General features: G+C 37.4%; 1 protein-coding gene across 1 annotated transcript in view; it reads left to right on the top strand.

Moving 5' to 3' along the window:
- AGL (amylo-alpha-1, 6-glucosidase, 4-alpha-glucanotransferase) overlaps window positions 1-19,067 on the top strand; it is a 78,477-nt gene extending 59,410 nt beyond the window's left edge. Inside the window, 7 exon segments of the mRNA XM_047785215.1 lie at window positions 6,770-6,905; window positions 8,192-8,304; window positions 10,011-10,222; window positions 12,613-12,710; window positions 14,363-14,450; window positions 14,558-14,691; window positions 18,445-19,067. Of these exon segments, the coding sequence (XP_047641171.1) occupies window positions 6,770-6,905; window positions 8,192-8,304; window positions 10,011-10,222; window positions 12,613-12,710; window positions 14,363-14,450; window positions 14,558-14,691; window positions 18,445-18,562 (899 nt within the window). The 3' untranslated portion in view covers window positions 18,563-19,067.
- Window positions 19,068-21,853: the final 2,786 nt, after the last annotated feature.

Here is a 21,853-nt window from a genome sequence, read left to right as displayed (position 1 = left end):
TAGTTTAATTTACTCTCTGTAGTAGTAACGTACAAATTTATGCCCAATTGAACTGATAAGAAACACTGATGCTTTTTTTAATCCTTCACTAAGATAAGTAAATAAAAATAGATTGCCTATTTAAAGAAAATTTTTTGTGATACCTCTGATTTTTTTCTTTGTTTAATTGAAGTAGAATAGACTTAAAATATTCTATTGATTTCAGTTATATAACATGGTGATTATATATTTTTATGCACTGCAAAATGATCACCTTGATAATTCTGGTTGCCTTCTGTCATCATATAAAGTTATTACAATATTATGACTATATTCTGTATACTGTACATTACAACCCTGTGACTTATTTGTTTGATAATTGAAACTTTTCACCTCTTAATCTCCCTCACCTATTTGACTCATTCCTCCACCTTCTATTCCTCTGGCAACCACCACTTTGTTCTCTGTATCTGTGAATCTATTTCTGTTTTGTTATATTTGTGCATTTGCTTTGTTTTTTAGATTCCACGGATAAGTGAAATCATATAGTATTTATCTTTTTCTGACTTACTTTATTTAGCATAATACCTTATAGATCCATCCACATTGCTGCAAATGGCAATATTTCATTCTTTTTTTTATAGCTAATGTTCCACTGTGTGTGTGTGTGTGTGTGTGTGTGTGTGTGTGTGTGTGTGTGTACACATACATGTAAAACATTTTCTTAATCCAGTTGTCTGTTGGTAAGTACTTGGGTTGCTTCCATGCACTGGCTATTGTAAATAGTGCTGCTAAGAACATTAGGGTGCATGTATTTTTTTCAAACTAGTGTTTTCATTTTTTTCTAGATATATATACCCAGGAGTGGAATTGCTAGATCATACGGTAGTTCTATTTTCAGTTTCTTAAGAAACCTCCATACCGTTTTCCATAGTGGCTATGCCAGTTTACTTTCCCAGCATTGTAGGAGAGTTCATTTTTTTCCACATCCTCTCCAACATTTGCTATTTGTAGACTTCTTGATGAGAGCCACTCTGACAGGTGTGAGGTGATATCTCTTTGTGGTTTTGATATGCATTTCCCTAACAACAGCAGTGTTGGGCCTCTTTTGATGTATCTGTTAGCCATCTATATGTCTTCTTTGGAAAAATGTCTATTCAAGTATTCTGCCTATTTTTTTATTGGATTGTTTGAGGTGTTTTTTTATCATGAGCTGTATTAGCTGTTTTATATTTTGGATATTAACTTCTTGTTGCTCGCATTAGTAGCAAATATCATCTCTCATCCTCTAAGGTTTTCTTTTCATTCTATTGATGGTTTCCTTTGTTTTACAAAAGCTTTTAAGTTTAATTATGTCCCATTTGTTTATTTTTGCTTTTATTTCTTTTGCCTTTGGAGATGGATGCAAGAAAATATTGCTATGGGAGTTCCCATCATGGCACAGCAGAAATGAATCCAACTAGGAACCATGAAGTTGCGGGTTCGATCCCTGGTCTCGCTCAGTGGGTTAAAGATTCTGCGTTGCCATGAGCTGTGGTGTAGGTCGCAGACGTGGCTTGGATCTGGCGTTGCTGTGGCTGTGGCTGTGGTATAGGCTGGCAGCAACAGCTCCAATTAGACCCCTAGCCTGGGATCCTCCATATGCCGTGGGTGCAGCCCTAAAAGGACAAAAGACTAAAAAAAAAAAAAAAGAAAAAAGAAAAAAAGAGGGATTTCCCGTCGTGGCGCAGTGGTTAACGAATCCGACTAGGAACCATGAGGTTGCGGGTTCAGTCCCTGCCCTTGCTCAGTGGGTTAACGATCCGGCGTTGCCGTGAGCTGTGGTGTAGGTTGCAGACGCGGCTCGGATCCCATGTTGCTGCGGCTCTGGCGTAGGCCGGTGGCTACAGGTCTGATTAGACCCCTAGCCTGGGAACCTCCATATGCCATGGGAGCGGCCCAAGAAATAGCAAAAAGACAAAAAAAAAAAAAAAAGAAAGAATGAAAAAAAGAAAATACTGCTATGATTTATTGCAGAGTGTTCTGCCTATGTTCTCAGAGTTTATGGCTTCAGGTCTTACATTTAGGTCTTTAAACTATTTTAAGTTTATTTTTGTATATAGTGTCAAAGACTTCTTATCTCAATGTTTTACTTGTGGCTGTCCAGTTTTCCCAGCACAACTTATTGAAAAGTCTGTCTTTTCTCCATTATATATTCTTACCTCCTTTGTTGTAGATTATTTGACCATAGATGTGTGGGTTTATTTCTGAGCTCTCTATTCTGTACCATTGAACTTTGTGTGGTTTTGTACCACACTGTTTTGATTACTATAGCTTTGTGGTAGAGTCTGAAGTCTGTGAGGGTTATAACCCCAGCTTTGTTCTTTCTTCTCAGGATTGCTTTGGCAATTCAGGGTCTTTTTTGGTTCCATATAAATTGTAGGATTATCTGTTCTAGTTCTGTGGGGAAAAAAATGTCATGAGTATTTTGATAGGGATTACATTAAATCTGTAACTATTTTGGCTAGTATGTCTATTTTAATTCTTCCAATCCAGTAGTATATCTTGCCATTTCTTAGAACCATCTTCAGTTTCCATCATCAGTGTTTTGTAGTTATCAGAATATAGGTCTTTAAACTCCTTGGTTAAGTTTATCCCTAGGTGTTTTTGATGCAATTTAAACAAGATTTTTTTTTTCACTTTCTCTTTCTGATTTTTCATTATTTGTATATAGAAATGGAACAGATTTTTGTATATTAATCTTGTATCCTACAGCCTTGCCAAATTAATTTATCTGTTCTAATAGTTTTGAGGTGTAGACTATAAGGTAGGTTTAGTATTGTTGAATTCCTTTAGTTTTTGCTTGTCTGAGAAATTCTTTTTTTCTACTTCTGTTCTAAATTACAGTATTGCTGGACAGAGTATTCTACATTGTAGGGTTTTCCCTTTCAGGACTTTGAATATATCCTGCCTCTCCCTCCTGGCCTGCAAAATTTCTGCAGAGAAATCATCTAATAGACATATAAGGGTTCCTTTGTATATAACTCTTTGTTTTTCTTACTGCTTTTAGAATTCTCTCTTTGACTTTTGCAATTTTAAATATGGTATGTCTTGGTGTGGGTCTGTTTGGGTTCATCTAATTGGGACCCTCTGTGCCTCCTGTTACTAGATACCTTCTTCCTTCTTTAGGTTTAAGAAGTTTTCAGCCATAACTTCTTCAAATATATTTTTGAACTCCTTCTTTCTCTCTTCTCCTTCTGGAACCCTTAAAATGCAGATGTTGGCAGATTTCATACTATTCCATAGATCTCATATGTTGCTTTGAGATTCTTTTTTTTTTTCATTTGTCTTTCTATCTGCTGTTTTGATTGGGTGATTCCATTATTCTATCTTCCACATAATTTATGCATTTTCTGTGTCATTTAGTCTGCTATTCATTGTTTCTAGAGTGCTTTTTATCTAAGGAATCGAATTGTATATTTTTAATTGGGTCTTTATAGTTTTTAGTTCTCTGTTAAACTAACTTTTTGAACACATGGTTTGATAGATTGATTATCTCTGTTCCACTATTTGTTTTTCAGAGGTTTTCAAGATTCCCCACTGAAGGGTATCTTGTTCTCCTTTCTCAAGGTTGTTTTGGCTCTTTGGGGTCCTTTGTGTTTCTTACTCTTTCATCTGGGAGTGCTCTGCCTTTTCATTTTACTTAACTTTCTCTGTCTCCATGAATTAGGTGAAAGTGTTATCTATTGTGGTCTAGAAAGGGTGTTTTTATGTGGGAGCATCTCTGTGTAGGCTACATATGTCATATGTCTTTGGTGTGAGATCTGGATTTAATGTGGACACCAGCCATGTCTCCTCAGGGTGTGTGGCCACTATCACCTCAATAGAAGATGTGGCTGGTTTGGTAGAAGCTAGAGGCTATGCTCTAGAGGATGTGAGGTGGGACTTCCTTTCTGCTCATTGGCAGCCACCTCCCTTTTAGGGACAGGGTCTGCTCCAAAGTTGCTGGAGCAGATGTCCTGAGGGTCAGATTCAAGCTAGCTCTCTTCTTTTTAAGCATGTATTTTTCCTTTGCCTTTGCCCCAAAGGAGAAGAGTGCTTTTATAAGTGGGGCTCATGCATTTATGGAGGTCCAAGGCACTGCCTGTGTAGAAGAATGTGGCTCCTCTTAAACACAGTCCAAGGTCATGTTTTTTTCCCCTGCTGTAGTCATCCCAGATATACTGCAAGGTTATCACATAGAGTGGGCAGAGCCCAAGTGCTCACTTAGCTGGCACTGGGGATCATGGCATTGTTGTGGGAACTGAGGCAGCTTCACTCTTGTAATAAGTCTTGGCTGCTTCTGTGGCAGTGTTAGAGTTAAATGCCAACAGTGGCCACCACCATCCTACCTGGACCACAACCCAAGCCCCTAGGCTGCCTTCTGTGTCCCTAGATCAAATCTTTTCCCAGCACCTGGCTACTAAAGATCCAGTACCAACCTATGGTATGGAGTGAGTGGGCTCAGGGCATTCACTCAGCTCAAACTGCAGAGCACAGGAAGGCAGCAGCCACTAGGGTAGACTTCTCTCTGTCTGATGGCAAGCCAGCACCCTCACAAGCAGGATCTGGGCTACTCAGGCCTTTCTTTCTGTCCCAGCAGTTCTCTAATCAGCCTAGGGGCCTTGTCTTCTCCTTGTAGACCCTGCCCCCAGGATTGGGACACCCAGTCTGTGACTCAACCCACTCTGCTTCTCACAGTGAGTAATGTGACATCTCTTTCCTCTTATTTCCCTCCCAGGGGCACAGTTTCCAACTCGGTGCTTATTGTCTCATGCTAGCTGGTTATGTAGGAATCCTTTTTACAGCCTTGGTTGTGTAGGAGTTCTTCTGCTGTTTCCAGTTATTTTTCCTTGAGAACTATTCCATGTGTTGTTGTATTTTTCATATTGTGGTTGGGGGGTGGTGAGCTCCATGTCCTCTTACTCTGGCATCTTGATTCCCCACTACAGGGTATTTTGTTCTCCTTTCTCGAGTTGTTTTGGCTCTTTGGGGTCTTCTGTGTTTCCATAAAATTTTAGAATTATTTGTTATAGTTCTGTGAAAACTGTCTTTGGTATTTTGATAAGTATTGCATTGAATGTGTGGTTTGCCTTGGTAATATGGCCATTTTAACAATTTAATTCTTTCAGTTCATGAGCAATGTGTATTTTCCATTTGTATTGTCTTCAGTTTCTTTCATCAATGTCTTATAGTTTTCCACTTAGGGGTTTTTTACCTCCTTGGTTAGATTATTTTTAGGTATTTTATTCTTTTGATGTAATTATAAATGGGATTGTTTTCTTAATTTGTTTATGATAGTTCATTGTTAGTGTATAAAAGCACAACAGATTTCTGAATATGAATTTTGTATCCTGCAACTTTACCATATTCATTGATGAGCTCTATTCATCTCTTGGTGGTGTCTTTAGGATTTTCTGTGTATAGTATCATGTCATCTACAAACAAGGCAGGTGTTACCTCTTCCACTTCCAGTTTGGATTCCTTTTATTTCTTTTTATTGTCTGATTGCTGTGGCTTCCCGTACATCCAATACTATGTTGAATAGAAGCTGTGAGAGTGGACATCCCTGTCTTGTTCCTGAACCCAGCAGGAAAGCTTTCAGCTTTTCACCGTTGAGTATGATATTAGCTATGGGCTTTTCATATATGGCCTTTATTATGTTGAGATACATTCCCTTTATACCCATTTTGTTGAAAGTTTTTATCTTAAATAGGTGTTAAATTTTCTACACCTATTGAGATAATCATATGATTTTTATTGTTCAGTTTGTTAATGTAGTGTATCACATTGATTGATTTGCAAACATTGAACCATGCTTACATCCCTAGGATAAATCCCACTTGATTTTCAAGTTGAATTTGGTTTTCCAATATTTTGTTGACGATTTGTACATCTGTGTTAATCACCTCTGAGTTATTTTAACTTTTAATTTTAACTGTGAAGTATCTCAACATATGAAAATAATCTAAATTATGCTTTGAACCTAGAACTGAAATTAGACAGATATTAACGTTTGGCCATATTTTCTCCATACCTTTCTCTTTCATTTTGAAAAGAAACAAAACATCACAGATATATCTAAAGCTTCATCTCTGACTCTTTCTCTTACCTCACTCTGGAATTAATGACTATCTTATAATCAGGGTTTACTATTTCCATGTATTTTTTTTGCACTTTGTGTGTTCGTGTATGTTTGAGTATGTGTAAATTATATATGATATATAATTCAGTATATATTCAGTATATTATAATATATACTAAATAATGTATAAATATTATTTTATAATTTTATGCAAAACTATCACATTAGATATAACCATATATATATAAAGATATATGTATTAATACTATCTGTATTTTTTACAGAAAAGTCATCTTATTATAAGTATCCTTTTGCAACCTATTTACTCAGTTATTCTGTTTTGAGGCTTTATCTATCTTGCTTTATGTAAATCCTAGTTCATTAATCTTAAATGGTATAGAGGGCTTTCCATTATATGAATAGACCATAGTGTTTATCTGTTCCTCTACTCAGCAGTTATTTCTTTTCTTGCTACTACAAGAAGTGTTGTAATGCATATTCTTGTGTGTGACTCCACGTGCATATAGGTAAGGGTTTCTCTGGCGTATGTGTCTAGAAATGAAATTACCATGCAGTAGATTAGGCACATCTTCACCTTTTAAAGTATTACCAAATTTATCTCCAGGGTGTTTGTCTTGATTTGCTATATTCCTTTTAAATTTTGTAAATGTTTTCTTTCTTTGGTAGGTTTTAACATAACGGCAGGGGTTGATGAAGAAACAGGATTTGTTTATGGAGGAAACCGCCTAAATTGTGGTACCTGGATGGATAAAATGGGAGAAAGTGACAGAGCCAGAAACAAAGGAATCCCAGCCACTCCAAGGTAGTGTTTCTTTTCTAGTGCTTATATAGTTATATCTTTTCTAAAATCACATACTTGTGGAATCTTTTATTCTATTAATCACGAAGTCTTCATGTTAAATCATCAGTCAAAATCGTCCTCCCATTTCCCCTTCAGTCACTCTTTTCTCTCCCCCAATATGCACACACATAATCCTCTCGATATAAGTCAGCAAGTAAAGCCACTTTCACGGGTTGATTACCTACAAGCATCTCAAAGGAAAGTTTCTGATTCATTTTCCCTGTGGTTAAGACATTCCTCTATAACCTGAAGTGCTGTCATTGTAAACATTTCTTTATGCTTATGTTGTATAAATATGGAAAATAACTAATTGTCCTGTCTTTTATGAAATCCTTTCACTTTCTAAACATTTTTCCCATGAATTTTTTATATTTTATCCTATCATTTCTTTTTATGATTTCAAATGCTTACTATAATATCATGCCTGAGAAACTTGTTTTATTATTCCAAATTTTATCTTTGATCAGAATTGCCAAAAAGAATTATTGAATAGTAGTTGCTATTACATATTTTGCAAATTCTTTTAAAAACCTGTTTATTTTGGTAAAGGATTAGACCTTGTACTTCCCTTTTCATTTTCCTTAAAAATGAGCTTTCAGAGTATGATCGTTCACCTTCCCTGGCTTTCTCTAGTCTTATATTTCATTTTTCTGTCTTTTTCTCTGGAACTCTATCTCAGTATTCCGTGAGTCCTACTTCCGCCTTTTTCCAGCAGCTATCTCCTTTCACGCCATAATCTCCATTTTACTTCATAGAATTTTCTAAAACCGTATTAAGACAGTAATAGCAATGGAGTTGCTGTTTGTGGCTCAGTGGTTAACGAATCCAATTAGGAACCACGAGGTTGCGGGTTCGATCCCTGACCTTGCTCAGTGGGTTAGGGATCCGGCGTTGCTGTGAGCTGTGGTGTAGGTCGCAGACGCAGCTGGGATCTGGCGTTGCTGTGGCTCTGGCATAGGCCAGCAGCTATAGCTCCTATCAGACCCCTAGCCTGGAAATCTCCATGTGCTGTGGGAGCGGCCCTAGGAAAAAAAAAAAGGCAAAAAGGCCAAAAAAAAAAAGACAGCAATGGCAAAATAATAAGAGAAGTGATTTCTTATATATTTGTATATATCCCCATAAAGTGAGGTTTCTTATAGTCATTTTTGTAATACATTATATAATTCATAAAAATTGTTTCTTAAATGACCTTAAACAGTGCTTAAATTCCTCATAGTCACAGAATAAAATTCTGTTTTTAATTTTAGAGATGGGTCTGCTGTGGAAATTGTGGGCCTGAGTAAATCTGCTGTTCGTTGGTTGCTGGAATTATCCAAAAAAAATATTTTTCCTTATCATGAAGTGACAGTAAAAAGACACGGTAAGCTGTTTATTTACAAAGAAACTCCAAATGTACAGTCTATATTCTTTTTTTTTTTTTTCTTTTTTTGCCCACATCCATGGCATATGGAAGTTCCCACACCAGGGACTGAATGAATCCAAGCCACAGCCATGAGCCATGCCACAGCTGCACCAATGGTGGATCCTTAACCCACTGCATTGGGCTGGAGATTGAACCTGCACAGCCACAGAGGTAATACCAGATCCTTAAACTGCTGTGACACAGCGGAAACTCCAGTACTGTCTGTGTTCTTAACCTATGTCATCATCATTTGACTCAATAAACTAATATTAGAAAACCTTTAAGATGAAAAGGAAAGATAAACCATTACTTTACTAGTATGAAAATTATAACAAACCTGATTACTAACCATATGTTCTTAGCAACTTTGACCTGAGATATAAAGAGCACCATACTTATTTTTTTCCTAAGTATGACTGTGCACAGGTTGCCTTTTGGTCAACAATTATATCTTTACATATCTTTTTCTAGAACAGTGCTATCCAATAGAAATATAATTTAAGTCACATATGTAATTTAAAATTTTCTAGTACCAGCACTTCCCGTCATGGCTCAGAGGTAATGACTCTGACTAGTATCCATGAGGACGCAGGTTCAATCCCTGGCCTCACTCAGTGGGTTAAGGATCTGGTGTTGCCCTGAGCAGTGGTGTAGGTCACAGACGTGGCTCGGATCTGGCATTGCTGTGGCTGTGGTGTAGGTCGGCAGCTACAGCTCTGATTTGACCCCTAGCCTGGGAACCTCCATATGCTTCAGATATGGCCCTAAAAAGCCAAAAAACAGAAAAATTTCTAGTACCTACATTTACAAAAGTTAAAAGACACAAGTGAATTAGTTATGATATTTTTATTAGCTCAATATATGCTAAATATTCAACAAGTAATCAATATGAAATTATTAATGAACTATTTTACATTCTTTGGGTGGTACTAAGTCAATAAAATACAGTATATATATTACATTTCTGGCACCTCTCAGTTCAGCTAACCTCCTTTCGAGTGCTTAATAAAGACAAGTTCATCAAATGTAAGAGTGATCCAAACAAAGACAAATGATCTGGGATCATTTGTTACAGTCTAATCCTTTTTTGGTAATATAATGAAAGATAATTTTACTTTCTGGCTAGTACCCTGACACTTTTTTTTTTTCTTTCTTTTTAGGGCTGCATCCACAGCATATGGAGGTTCCCAGGCTAGGGGTTATTGGAGCTGCCAGCCTACACCACAGCCACAGGAATACGGGATCCAAGCCACATCTGCAACCTACACCACGACAATGGGAACTCCCCTGATACTTTCAAAAAGTGAATGATTGGAGTTCCCGTCATGGCTCAGTGGTTAATGAATCCAACTAGGAACCATGAGGTCGCTGGTTCAATCCCTGGCCTTGCTCAGTGGGTTAAGGATCCGGCATTGCCATGAGCTGTGGTGTAGGTTGCAGACACGGCTCGGATCCCGAGTTGCTGTGGCTCTGGCGTAGGCCAGCAGCTACAGCTCTGATTAGACCCCTAGCCTGGGAACCTCCATGTGCTGCGGGAGCAGCCCAAGAAATGGCAAAAAGACAAAAAAAAAAAAAGTGAGTGATTTATTTAGTCAGTTTACTGTAACTAAATATATAGGTTTCTTTGAATGCTTAAAACTACCAAGTCTTTTATAATGTTTCAGGAAAGGTTGTGAGAGTCTCATATGATGAGTGGAACAGAAAAATACAAGACCACTTCGAAAAGTTCTTTTATGTGTCGGAAGACCCTTCAGATGTCAATGAAAAGCATCCCAATCTGGTGCACAAACGTGGCGTGTACAAAGATAGCTATGGAGCTTCAAGCCCTTGGTGCGACTACCAGCTCAGGCCTAATTTTACCATAGCAATGGTTGTGGTAAGTGACTTGTTATCTTCAAATTTCAAAAATGTTGTGCTAGGATTTATTTAGTTCTTCGTTCCCATTTGTTTTCAAGTTGATTGAACTGCTAAAAAGTATATTGTTTACCAGTTACTTTTATACGGTCTTTTCTAATGAATAAAGCATTATGCATATCACCCTTAACCTAAAACATGGAGTGTTAAAAAAATAGAAAATAATGGATGAGGACCAATGAAGTTCTTCCCAGTGTTTTCTATATCATAACACACAGAAAATGATACTTGTACAGCACACTGGTCTAAATGGATTAGGTGGCTGCCAGATCCAGCTGCTTCCGTTAGCCCCTGGCCCCCACCTGCCTGCCCCGAAAGCTGAGGGCATCTTTATTTCAGCGCACCCGTGCCTGACCAGTGCCTCAACACACTCATTGGAAATATCTGGACTCGTGAACTAATATGGTAGCTTCAGTTCACATTCTGTTTTCTTTGTTGTGTGACTGTGATTAGTTCTGTCTAGCCAAGAATTCTAGACTCTCCTTATTTTATCTGTATTTTGTCTAAAAATAAAGTACGGTAAAAGAGAGAAGGTATGTATTCTTCTGCACCTGCCTAGATGTTTCCACTTTGTCAAAAAGGATTCAATGTAGTACTATTAATTATAGTAGAATAAAAAATACAAAGATATATGGAGGTAGCTTTGGGTAAGCGTGCATTTGGTTTCATTTAACATTTAAATATCATATGATATCACTCATGTAGAATCTAATAAAAATGATACAAAAGAACTTATTTTAAAAAACAGAAACTCACATTTCATAAACGAATTTTATGGTTATCATAGGTGAAAACGTTGAGGGAGGGAAGAATTAGGAGGGTGGGAATAACATATAGACACTATTGTATAAAATAGATGATAAACGAGAACCTACTGTATAGCACAGGAAAATCTACTCAATAACTTGTAATAACCGGTATGGGAAAAAGAATGGATATGTTTGTATGTATGACTAATTCTATACACTTTGTTGTACACTTGAAACTAATACAATATTGTAAATATCTATACTCTAATAAAATTAAAAAGTAAATTTTAAAAATAATAAAATTAATGCAGATTCTTAGTCACCAATACTTTCTCTCCTTCGCATATCCCGAGTAGATTTACTCATGCTGTTGGATTGCAAATTCTTCTGTATTTTATTATGACCCTAAAAGCAAAAAATAAGTTCCAGATAAACTTTTTTTTTTTTTGTCTTTTTGCCATTTCTTGGGCTGCTCCCACGGCATATGGAGGTTCCCAGGCTAGGGGTCAAATTGGAGCTGTAGCCTCCAGCTTACACCAGAGCCACAGCAATGCGGGATCCAAGCCGTGTCTGCAACCTATACCACAGCTCCCGGCAACACCTGATCCCACTTAACCCGCTGAGCAAGGCCAGGGATTAAACCTGCAACCTCATGTTCCTAGTCGGATTCATTAACCACTAAGCCACGATGGGAACTCCCAGATAAACTTAAAGGAGGAGTTCCTATCGTGGCTCAGTGGTTAACGAGGCTGACTAGCATCCATGAGGACCCAGGTTCAATCCCTGGCCTTGCTCAGTGGGTTAAGGATCCTGGTTTGCCGTGAGCTGTGCTGTAGGTCACAGATGCAGCTTGGATCCTGCATTGCTGTGGCTGTGGTATAGACTGGCAGCTACAGCTCTGATTAGACCCCTAGCCTGGGAACCTCCATATGCTTACAGGTGCAGCCCTGAAAAGCAAAACAACAACAACAAAAAACTTACGGGAGGTTACTATAAATCTTCTGAAGAATTAATTATGTAGGTTTAAATGTGTTTCACCTTCATTGTAGCTATGGTACCTTCCTTTTGGAGCTAGTGTACTTTCTTAAGTGACACAAGGAAATAATAACCCAAACAGCTTTCCTAATTAGCTCTAAGGCCAAGATCAGAGCCTCGAGGTTGGCCTGATAGCATTAGGTCTGATTAGGCATCTGCACTCAAATTGTAACCCACACTGCATTTTTTTTTTTTTGTCTTTTTACCATTTCTTGGGCCGCTCCCACGGAATACGGAGGTTCCCAGGCTAGGGGTCCAGTTGGAGCTGTAGCCGCCAGCCTATGCCAGAGCCCCAGCAACTCGGGAACCGAGCCGCGTCTGCAACCTACACCACAGCTCGCGGCAACGCCAGATCCTTAACCCACTGAGCAAGGGCAGGGATTGAACCCGCAACCTCATGGTTCCTAGTCGGATTTGTTAACCACTGCGCCACGACGGGAACTCCCCACACTGCATTTTTAAAGTTTTCATTCTTTTCCAAGTTTATAAATAGTTTATGTTCCAGTCTGGGTAGAAACCAATTCTATTGTGATCTTAAGTTTGTGTATTTGTTTTTAACATTCATTAGGCCCCAGAGCTCTTTACTATTGAGAGAGCATGGAAGGCTTTGGAGATTGCAGAAAAAAAGTTGCTTGGTCCTCTTGGCATGAAAACTTTGGATCCAGAGTAAGTATTAAGAATGCAGTTCATATTATGTTTAATATATGATTGTATTTAATCTTGGTGTGAAAACTTTGGCTCCAGGGTGAATTGGAATATAAGTATTAAGAACATTGTTGGAGGAGTTCCAGTTGTGGCACAGCGGAAACGAATCTGACTAGTGTCCAAAGGATGTGGGTTTGATCCCCAGCCCTGGGCCAGGGATCTAGCGTTGCTATGAGCTGCAGTGTAGGCTGACAGCTGTAGCTGTAATTCCACACTCTAGCCTAGGAACATCCATATGCCACAGGTGCAGCCCTAAAAGCAAAAGTAAATAAATAAAAGGGTTTTGTTTGTTTTTTGGGTTTTTTGTTTTTTGTTTTTTGTTTTTTTTTTGCTTTTCAGGGCCACACCCGTGACATATGGAGGTTCCCAGGCTAGGGGTCTAATCGCCAGAGCCACAGCAACGCCAGATCCAAGCCTACACTGCAGCTCACGGCAATGCCGGATTCTTAACCCACTGAGCAAGGCAAGGGATTGAACCAGCAACTTCATGGTTCCTAGTAGGATTTGTTAACCACTGAGCCACGATGGGAACTCAAGTCTTTTAAATATTAGACATTATCTGCTTACTTCATGTGATGAGAGAAGAAGATTTAACTCTATTCTTACCTCACCACAAACCCTTTCCATCCTCCCTAAGTAATTACACCACTATTTTTATTTAAACCAATAAATAATTTTGTTTTTATAATTATGTGTTTGTCACATTTCTTTTCTTTTTCAGTATTTGTTTTTTCCTTGAGTTTCTGATGACTTTCTGTTTTTCTTCTACTGTTTTGCTTTAAAGCCTGATACCTATCATCAGTTTGCTTTCTCTGTCATGTATGAGAAAGCTGCATTTCTATACTACCCCCCACCTTTGTAGATTTCTCCTGACTTATTACATACTCAATTCAGTCTTGAGATGCAACATTTTATATGTGTGTACCTCTCTGCATTCTAAAGTGTTCTCTACATTTTCAGAGGAGGTAAGAACCACTGGTCAAAACTAAAACCCACAGTTAAAGCTTACCCATGTGGCAAGTTCTATCTCACTAAAAGGAAAAAAAAAAGAGATTAATTAAACAGAGTATAGATAAAACTATCTTATATTAAATGTTGCAGTGTTTGTAATACTTTGGTTTATATGTGTGTATAAATTCTCTGTGTATTCAGTTGCTATTCGTATAATGTACTAATTTTAATTAATTTTAAAATAACTTCTTGGAGAAGTTTAAAAACCAGCCTTATTAATAATAATTAATATAACCTTATTTTTAATGTTCACTAATACAGATTATTTTGTGTATAATTGTTATAAGCATATTTGAGGCCTGGTGATATAATTAACCAATATCTAGTATCAGGGTAACTCCTTAAAGGCAAGATGCCTGAATATTTTATATTTTTTGTATTAGCCAGTAAGCGTTTGTTAATCATTCTCTAACACATTCTTAAAATCCTCAAAATTAAGTATATACCAGCTTAAGGTTAAAGGGATGATGAGCTTTGGTCTACAGATTGGAAGACAAAACAATTTGATTCCTTATTGCCTGTGCTATTAGGAAATTTTTTCTAATGCTTCCTGTATAATACCTCATCTTTTTTTTTTAACCTGTATTTCAATCATTTTGCAGTGATATGGTTTACTGTGGAACTTATGACAATGCCTTAGACAATGACAACTACAATCTTGCTAAAGGTTTCAATTATCACCAAGGACCTGTAAGGATTTCATTTCTCTTCTTTGAGTTTTCAATTAAAGTTATTTTTCAAGAATTTTAGGTATTCACAGCTCTGTCTTTCCTTCACTTTTAAATTATCTTTTTTAGGAGTGGCTGTGGCCCGTTGGATATTTTCTTCGTGCGAAATTATATTTTTCCAAATTGATGGGTCCAGAGGCTACTGCAAAGACTATATTTTTGGTTAAAAATGTTCTTTCTCGACATTATGTTCATCTAGAGCGGTAAGTCTTCAGGGGAACGCAATTTCCAAAACTAGTGTTTAGTCAGTTTATTAGATATTAAGTGAATGGCATTTCCTTAGAATTCATTTCTATATACACTAGGTATCTCAATGAAATTCGAAAACTTTACTCGTCAACATAAGGTCTTTGTAATTTTTACCTTCTTTTAACTCTTTTTTATTTTTTTGCTTTTTTAGGGCCGAACTTTTGGCATACGGAGGTTCCTAGGCTAGGGATCAAATCGGAGCTACAGCTGCCGGCCTACACTGCAGCCACAGCAACTTGGGATCCAAGCCATGTCTGTGACCTACACCACAGCTCATGGCAATGCTGGATCCTTAACCCACTGAGTGAGGCCAGGGATCAAACCTGCATCCTCATGGTTCCTAGTTGGATTTGATTCCTCAGCGCCACCACGGGAACTCCCTTTACCTTCTTTAACTCTTTTAAGTTGTTATTTATTTTAATGTAAAGACTTGATATTGCATGATTTATACATATGGTATAATTGTCTTTGATTTTTAAAATTTAGCAGATTATCTTTGTATGTAATTAACACAGAATAAATACAAAAACTAAAAATATTCAGTCTGGGCCTTTTGAGTTAACTAATTTGAAGATATATCAAAAAATATGGGAGTTCCCGTCATGGCGCAGTGGTTAACGAATCCGACTAGGAACCATGAGGTTGAGGGTTCGGTCCCTGCCCTTGCTCAGTGGGTTAACGATCCGGCGTTGCCGTGGGCTGTGGTGTAGGTTGCAGACACGGCTCGGATCCCACGTTGCTGTGGCTCTGGCGTAGGCCGGTGGCTACAGCTCCGATTCAACCCCTAGCCTGGGAACCTCCATGTGCCGCGGAGCGGCCCAAGAAATAGCAACAACAACAACAAAAAGACAAAAGACAAAAAAATATATATATATGGAGTTCCTTTGTGGTGCAGCAGGTGAAGGATCCAGCATTGTCACTGCAGCAGCTTGGGTTGGGTTTGATCCCTAGCCCAGGACTTCCACACATGTGACCACAAAAAAAAAAAAAAAAAAAGATATCAAAAAATAAATTTCAGAAATGATTTCATTATAATTAAAACATCAGAGTTAGTCTTTTGACTATTTTAAATCCATTTGCCACCTCCTTGGTCCTAATTTTGGCAGATAAATAGTGTCAGAGTTTTGTGTCTTTATAAGGTGATATAACTCAGTCAAAAGCTGTCTGAGTTTCACAGATTCTAGTTTAAACCTAAGTATATGTACTTCTTATTGCTCAGAATAATTCTGCATAAACATGCAGATTATATCTCCTCTACTACAAGAACATGAGGGACTTCCATCTATCACTATGAATGTTGTCAGGTTTTTTTTTTTTTTCAGTGTTTCTTTTCATTAGCTTAAACATAGTCAGGGAAAAACCTCAGTCCTCCCATAATTCTGCCTCATCTAGAGATTAAGTTTGAAGTCTGCGTGCTGTGAACATTCTTCTATTGCATCTTTATTGTCTCAGTATTTTTTATTATTTGCATTTATCTCCTCTTTCTTCCCTTTTGTCCACGAGAAGTGAAAATACCTTGCACTCCAGAAATCATTCTTCTGCTTTTGCCTATTTCCCATCCCTCCCAGCTATTCCATGACCTTGCTCAGTAATTGCCTTTCTTGGTATTCCACTTTTCCTTCCTTCCTAAACTACAAGAATGTCTGCCAGCCCACCCTAAATAAAGTCCCTTTGTGGTTTTCCTACCTCAAGCCTTGCTTTATCATTCTGTTTTTAGCACATTTTCTGTATAATTAACCTCATTTTTTTCTGCTTTTTGACCACCCACTCAGTCATCACCACATGCAGTCTGGCTGCTGTTTTGCCCTCACCACTCTGGTGAAGCCACTTAGGAAGACCCTTTCTAGGAGTTCCCATTGCGGCTCAGGGGGGTAAGAACCCAGCTAGTGTCCATGAGAGTGTGGGTTTGATCCCTAGCTATGCTCAGTGGATTAAGGATCCAGAGCTGCCACAAGCTGTGGTGTAGGTCACAGATGCGGCTCAGATCTGCGTTGCTGTGGCTGTGGTATCGGTGGGCAGCTGCAGCTCCGATTGGACCCCTAGCCTGAGAACTTCCATATGCGGCAGGTGCAGCTGTAAAAAGAAAAAAATTCCATTTCTGCTTTTCAACTACCTGATGTCCTTCTGCCATTGCTCATTTCCTCGCACACATTTTTCTTCCTGTAGTTCCCATTGTTGTTAGAGTATTACCATTATCATGCTCTGCAAGTTCAAACACCCCAGGTACTTTTATTTTTATATCATTACCTCTCCGGAACATCTAGGTATTTGTGGAGACTTGATTCTAGCTCGATACGGTCTTTGTCAGCCCCCCCTTCTTTCTGTTGCCACTGCCTGATTTAAGGGATTATGTTACATTGAAATGAAGAATAAATTTGATATGCTAATAACGTTGCGTTCCGATAGTGAGATCCAGAACAACCTCCATAATTTCTCTTGACTCCTCTGTAGGAGAGAGGAATAGTTATGATACCTACCTTTTAGTGTTGCTATGAGCATTAAATGAGATAATGTATATAAAGCACTTAGTATTAGGAAATAATAAATGCACAATAAATACAAACTAATATAATTCAAGAGGATGAGAAATTAATGTAAAAATTTAGATTGTTTTAATGGGCATTTTTTCCTTAATCATAATCCTATGTTTCTTCATTATTTCATCATATTTGTTTTCTAATTTTGTCAAGATCAAACATAATACATTTACCTAATTAAAATTTGAGTCTCATAAGCTTAATAAAAGAAATAAAATTAGGGAGTTCCCGTCATGGCCTCCATATACCATGGGAGCGGCCCAAGAAATGGCAAAAAGACAAAAAAAAGGAAAGAAAATTAGGCCTGAGAGGATGTTTGTCTCTATATTGTATATAGCTTGGAATGGTGTTTTCTTCTGTTTTTATTTTATTTTATTTTATTTTTTGTCTTTTGTCATTGTTGTTATTGTTGCTATTTCTTGGGCCGCTCCCTCGGCATATGGAGGTTCCCAGGCTAGGGGTTGAATCAGAGCTGTAGCCACTGGCCTACGCCAGAGCCACAGCAACGCGGGATCCGAGCCGCGTCTGCAACCTACACCACAGCCCACAGCAACGCCGGATCGTTAACCCACTGAGCAAGGGCAGGGACCAAACCCGCAACCTCATGGTTCCTAGTCGGATTCATTAACCACTGCGCCACGACGGGAACTCCTGTTTTTATTTTTATTTTTTAATTTTTTTTGTCATTTTGTCTTTTTGGGGCTGCACCCCCGGCATATGGAGGTTCCCAGACTAGGGATCGAATCAGTGCTGTAGCCAGTGGTCTACACCACAGCCACAACAACATGGGATCCGAGCCGAGTCTGTAACCTACACCACAGCTCATGGCAACACCAGATCCTTAACCCACTGAGCAAGGCCAGGGATCGAACCCATGTCCTCATGGGTGCTAGTCGGGTTCACTAACCGCTGAGCCACGACGGGAACTCCTCTTCTGTTTTTAATACATATCAGGATACCTTTGTTTTTGAAAGTGTTAAATCCTGAAGATTGAATCTAAATTCTTTATACATAACATTCAGTATATCCTATTGTATTTTGTAGTAAATGTCTACATGTGATTGTTTTCTATACTAGAAGGTAAAATCACCAGGTGTATTGCCTCTTTTGTTCATCCAACAAGATTATGTGTTAGATTATATTTCATAAAATGCCTTTTCTTTCTTTAAGATCCCCTTGGAAAGGACTTCCAGAACTGACCAACGAGAATGGACAATACTGTCCTTTCAGCTGTGAAACACAAGCCTGGTCAATTGCCACTATTCTTGAAACACTCCATGACTTATAGTTGACTCATTAAGTGTGCAGTCAATTGTGCTGTTGAATGCAAGGTCATACTGTAATGTAAATGCTTCATATGCACATGCGCAAGTCATTTTAACATCTCATTCATATAATAACGCCCACTGTAAAGCATTGGTTTTTCTTTTTCATTCTCTTTTTTTTTTTAATGTACAGAGTAGCTTTTGATTTGAGTAAGAAAAAAATCATCACTACCAATGGAATGTTTTTCTTTTGAAGTCAGGAAGTAGTCTTCAAATGCCTCGAAGTAAATAAATTGAAATCCAAAGTTTTAAAAGAAAAGTCATGTAATCTTATATTTGTACATAAGTGACAATGAAATGTGAGGATGTCATAATGAAAGAAATGGAAAAGTATCTTTAAACTGTGGTCTATGTTTTCCTCAGTAGCAATACATACGAAATAGGCTGTGTAATTAATGTTCTCACCTTTACTGTAGGGTTTCCAGCACCTTCCACACTGTGTTCAATAAATACTAGATTAATGTTGAATCATGGAAGTGTCTACCTACAATCTATGTTCATAAATGGAGCACAGATATCTATAATGTGCTTTTATTTTTTTCACTGATATGTTAAAATGTTTTTAATATAATGAATTTCAACAGTATTTTTATCATAGTTCACTTCTGCTAATGATGCATAGGATATATGAAAAAAACCACAAAGCATTAGGAATTTATTTTCTAGAAACAGTTTTGTAAAATTAGTCTTGAGTTCCAGTTTCCTACTATGAGATGGTTTACATTTTCAAAATGCAAATTGTTGGGCATATTTATGAGAACTTTAAAGAAAAAATGCTATATTAATTTTCTAAAACTTAACTATTTTTAGCTTGTGTGTAAAAGTGTATTATACTGGTTTCCTATTAACTGAAACCTGTTGACAAGTTTAGCATTGAGAACAGTCTTAATATAAATAAAGATATGAATTCAGTAGTTATCTTGAATTAAATAAAATCATTTCAAAAGTTTTTCATGTTATTTTAAGATACCTTAAATATAGAAAAGTCATGAAAGGAAAAAGGCTTTTAACATTTGTATGATTTGACATTTTGAATAATGCTTATTTTCTAGATTTTTTTTTTTTACTGTTTTACTGTTTTTGTCTCAAGACACTTAAATTAGACCACTATACCTTCAGTTGAAAGAAAATAGTTGCAAAAATCCTTTCATTATTATATAATATTATTCAATAGTATATTTATAATTAATATAATGGTGCAGTAACACCTTTCTCAGAGGTCACATACCCAACTACTTTAACTATGAAGGAGTAAAAATAAGAAAAACAAGTAAACTGAAATTTATGGGTAAATTTATAAATTTATGGGTAAATTTATATTTAAGTAAAAATATAGAAATGCTTCAGATGTCAAATACTGATGGTCAGCACTACTTTTTTTTTTTTTTTGTCTTTTTGCCATTTCTTGGGCCGCTCCCGCAGCATATGGAGGTTCCCAGGCTAGGGGTTGAATCTGAGCTGTAGCCACCGGCCTACGCCAGAGCCACAGCAACGCGGGATCCGAGCCGCGTCTGCAACCTACACCACAGCTCACGGCAACGCCGGATCGTTAACCCACTGAGCAAGGGCAGGGACCGAACCCGAAACCTCATGGTTCCTAGTCAGATTCGTTAACCACTGCGCCACGATGGGAACTCCAGCACTGCTTTAGAAGTAGATTTAACTAGTTTAGTTTCCTGGTTTCCAAACCTAAAGCAGATTAAATTCTACAGATTTAAGGACAGTTGTGATAGCAGTCTGACAACTATAAATGCATTGTTTCCAAGTTTCCCCTCCTTCTTCACTGCTAAATTTATAACCACCTCTAACCTGTGCAGTTAAAAAGAATGACCTTTATTGAGGGAGAACTATTAGTCATCAAAGATTCACACAGTTCTGTTGTTGAAATTTAACTTCTGAATTAGGTCTCCCTGGCAGCCTAATGGTTAAGGATCCAGCATTGTCACTGATGTGGCTTCGGTTTGACCCCTCACCCGGGAACTTCCCTATGCTGTGGGTGTGGCCAAAAAAAGTAATAAAATAAAGATGGTAAGAAAAGTATCTGAAAACCAATATATTTAACAAAAGCAAAAGGTAATGACTGACCGACAGTTGTAAAAAATGAATGAATTCTACTAAATAAATAAGTTGACAATTTTAAAACCATAGCCGTATTGGATTATCTGTAATAGGGCAAATATCCACCTCAGTGAGTTTTGGATATCATCTTGCCACTAGAAAATTAAGTGGTTCATATTCCTTATTAGGCATATTAATGACAATTATTATAACCTGCATGGCCTATTTTAAAGTTTGAGAGGCATGTTACACATTATTTCATCAAATGTAGCTAAAATAACAGCTTTAGACTTTATTTGACTAAAAAGTATTTAAGTAGAATGCTTCGTTCCTGAGTGGTGTTAGATGAGGTACCATAACATTGCATTTTGAGAATGGTTCTGTGCCTTGGTTCTTCATTAATTCAAGTCAGTCTTGCTCTTTAACTTGAGAAGTTTGCCAGTTTAACCAGTGTGCTGTGATAATTTTATGAGTTTCAAGGGTAACTGAGGAAGTATGAGACCTGTCATCCTATCTCTGAACACTGTAACCCACGTGAATTGTAATCCATTTCTGCTGTGTCTTCAGCTGCTCTGTCTAGTGGGCAAATGTCACTTTTATGTCATGTGCCAAGAAAATAAAAATCTTTTCTAAGGGACTATATTTTGCTTTTTTCCCATTATTTACCAGTTAATTAATTTGTTGGTGCTGACTACTACCATTTATTCAGGGCTGGCTTGTTCGAGGTGCTTTATTTTTCTGCAGGATGTATAGGGGCAGAAAGAAGAAGAAGAATTTTAGGCTGTTTGGTAATTTATTTAATTAGCCATGTTGAAATTAGGAGCAGAATTAACTTTTGATGCATAAATTGATCTCTTAGTAACTATACACTCCTCCAGGTATTTCTTGAAATCTTTTACACTACCGTGAATTTTTGGTTTACCTTTCATGAGTATGATTGAATTTGTCAAACTGGCTGAATTTATTTATATAGTTACTCAATGTGCCAGAATAATAAACTCAAGTAAGTTGCTCAATTAGGGGAGGGAGAGCTTTGAGCTCTTAAATAATACTGCTACTTTGTCATTTTGGAATGATTTTTTTCCTAATATATATTTCTTAGTATATCTGTTATTGGTTCCAGGTTTTTTGTTTAACGTACAAAAGCTTTTCATTTTTATTTACTCAAATCTTTGAGTTTATCTTTGTGAACTCTT

This window comes from Phacochoerus africanus, chromosome 6 (genome assembly GCF_016906955.1).
Source record: "Phacochoerus africanus isolate WHEZ1 chromosome 6, ROS_Pafr_v1, whole genome shotgun sequence".
NCBI lineage: Eukaryota > Metazoa > Chordata > Mammalia > Artiodactyla > Suidae > Phacochoerus > Phacochoerus africanus.
The sequence above is the reverse complement of the archived record's forward strand: the minus strand, read 5'-3'. Positions and strand labels throughout refer to the sequence as shown.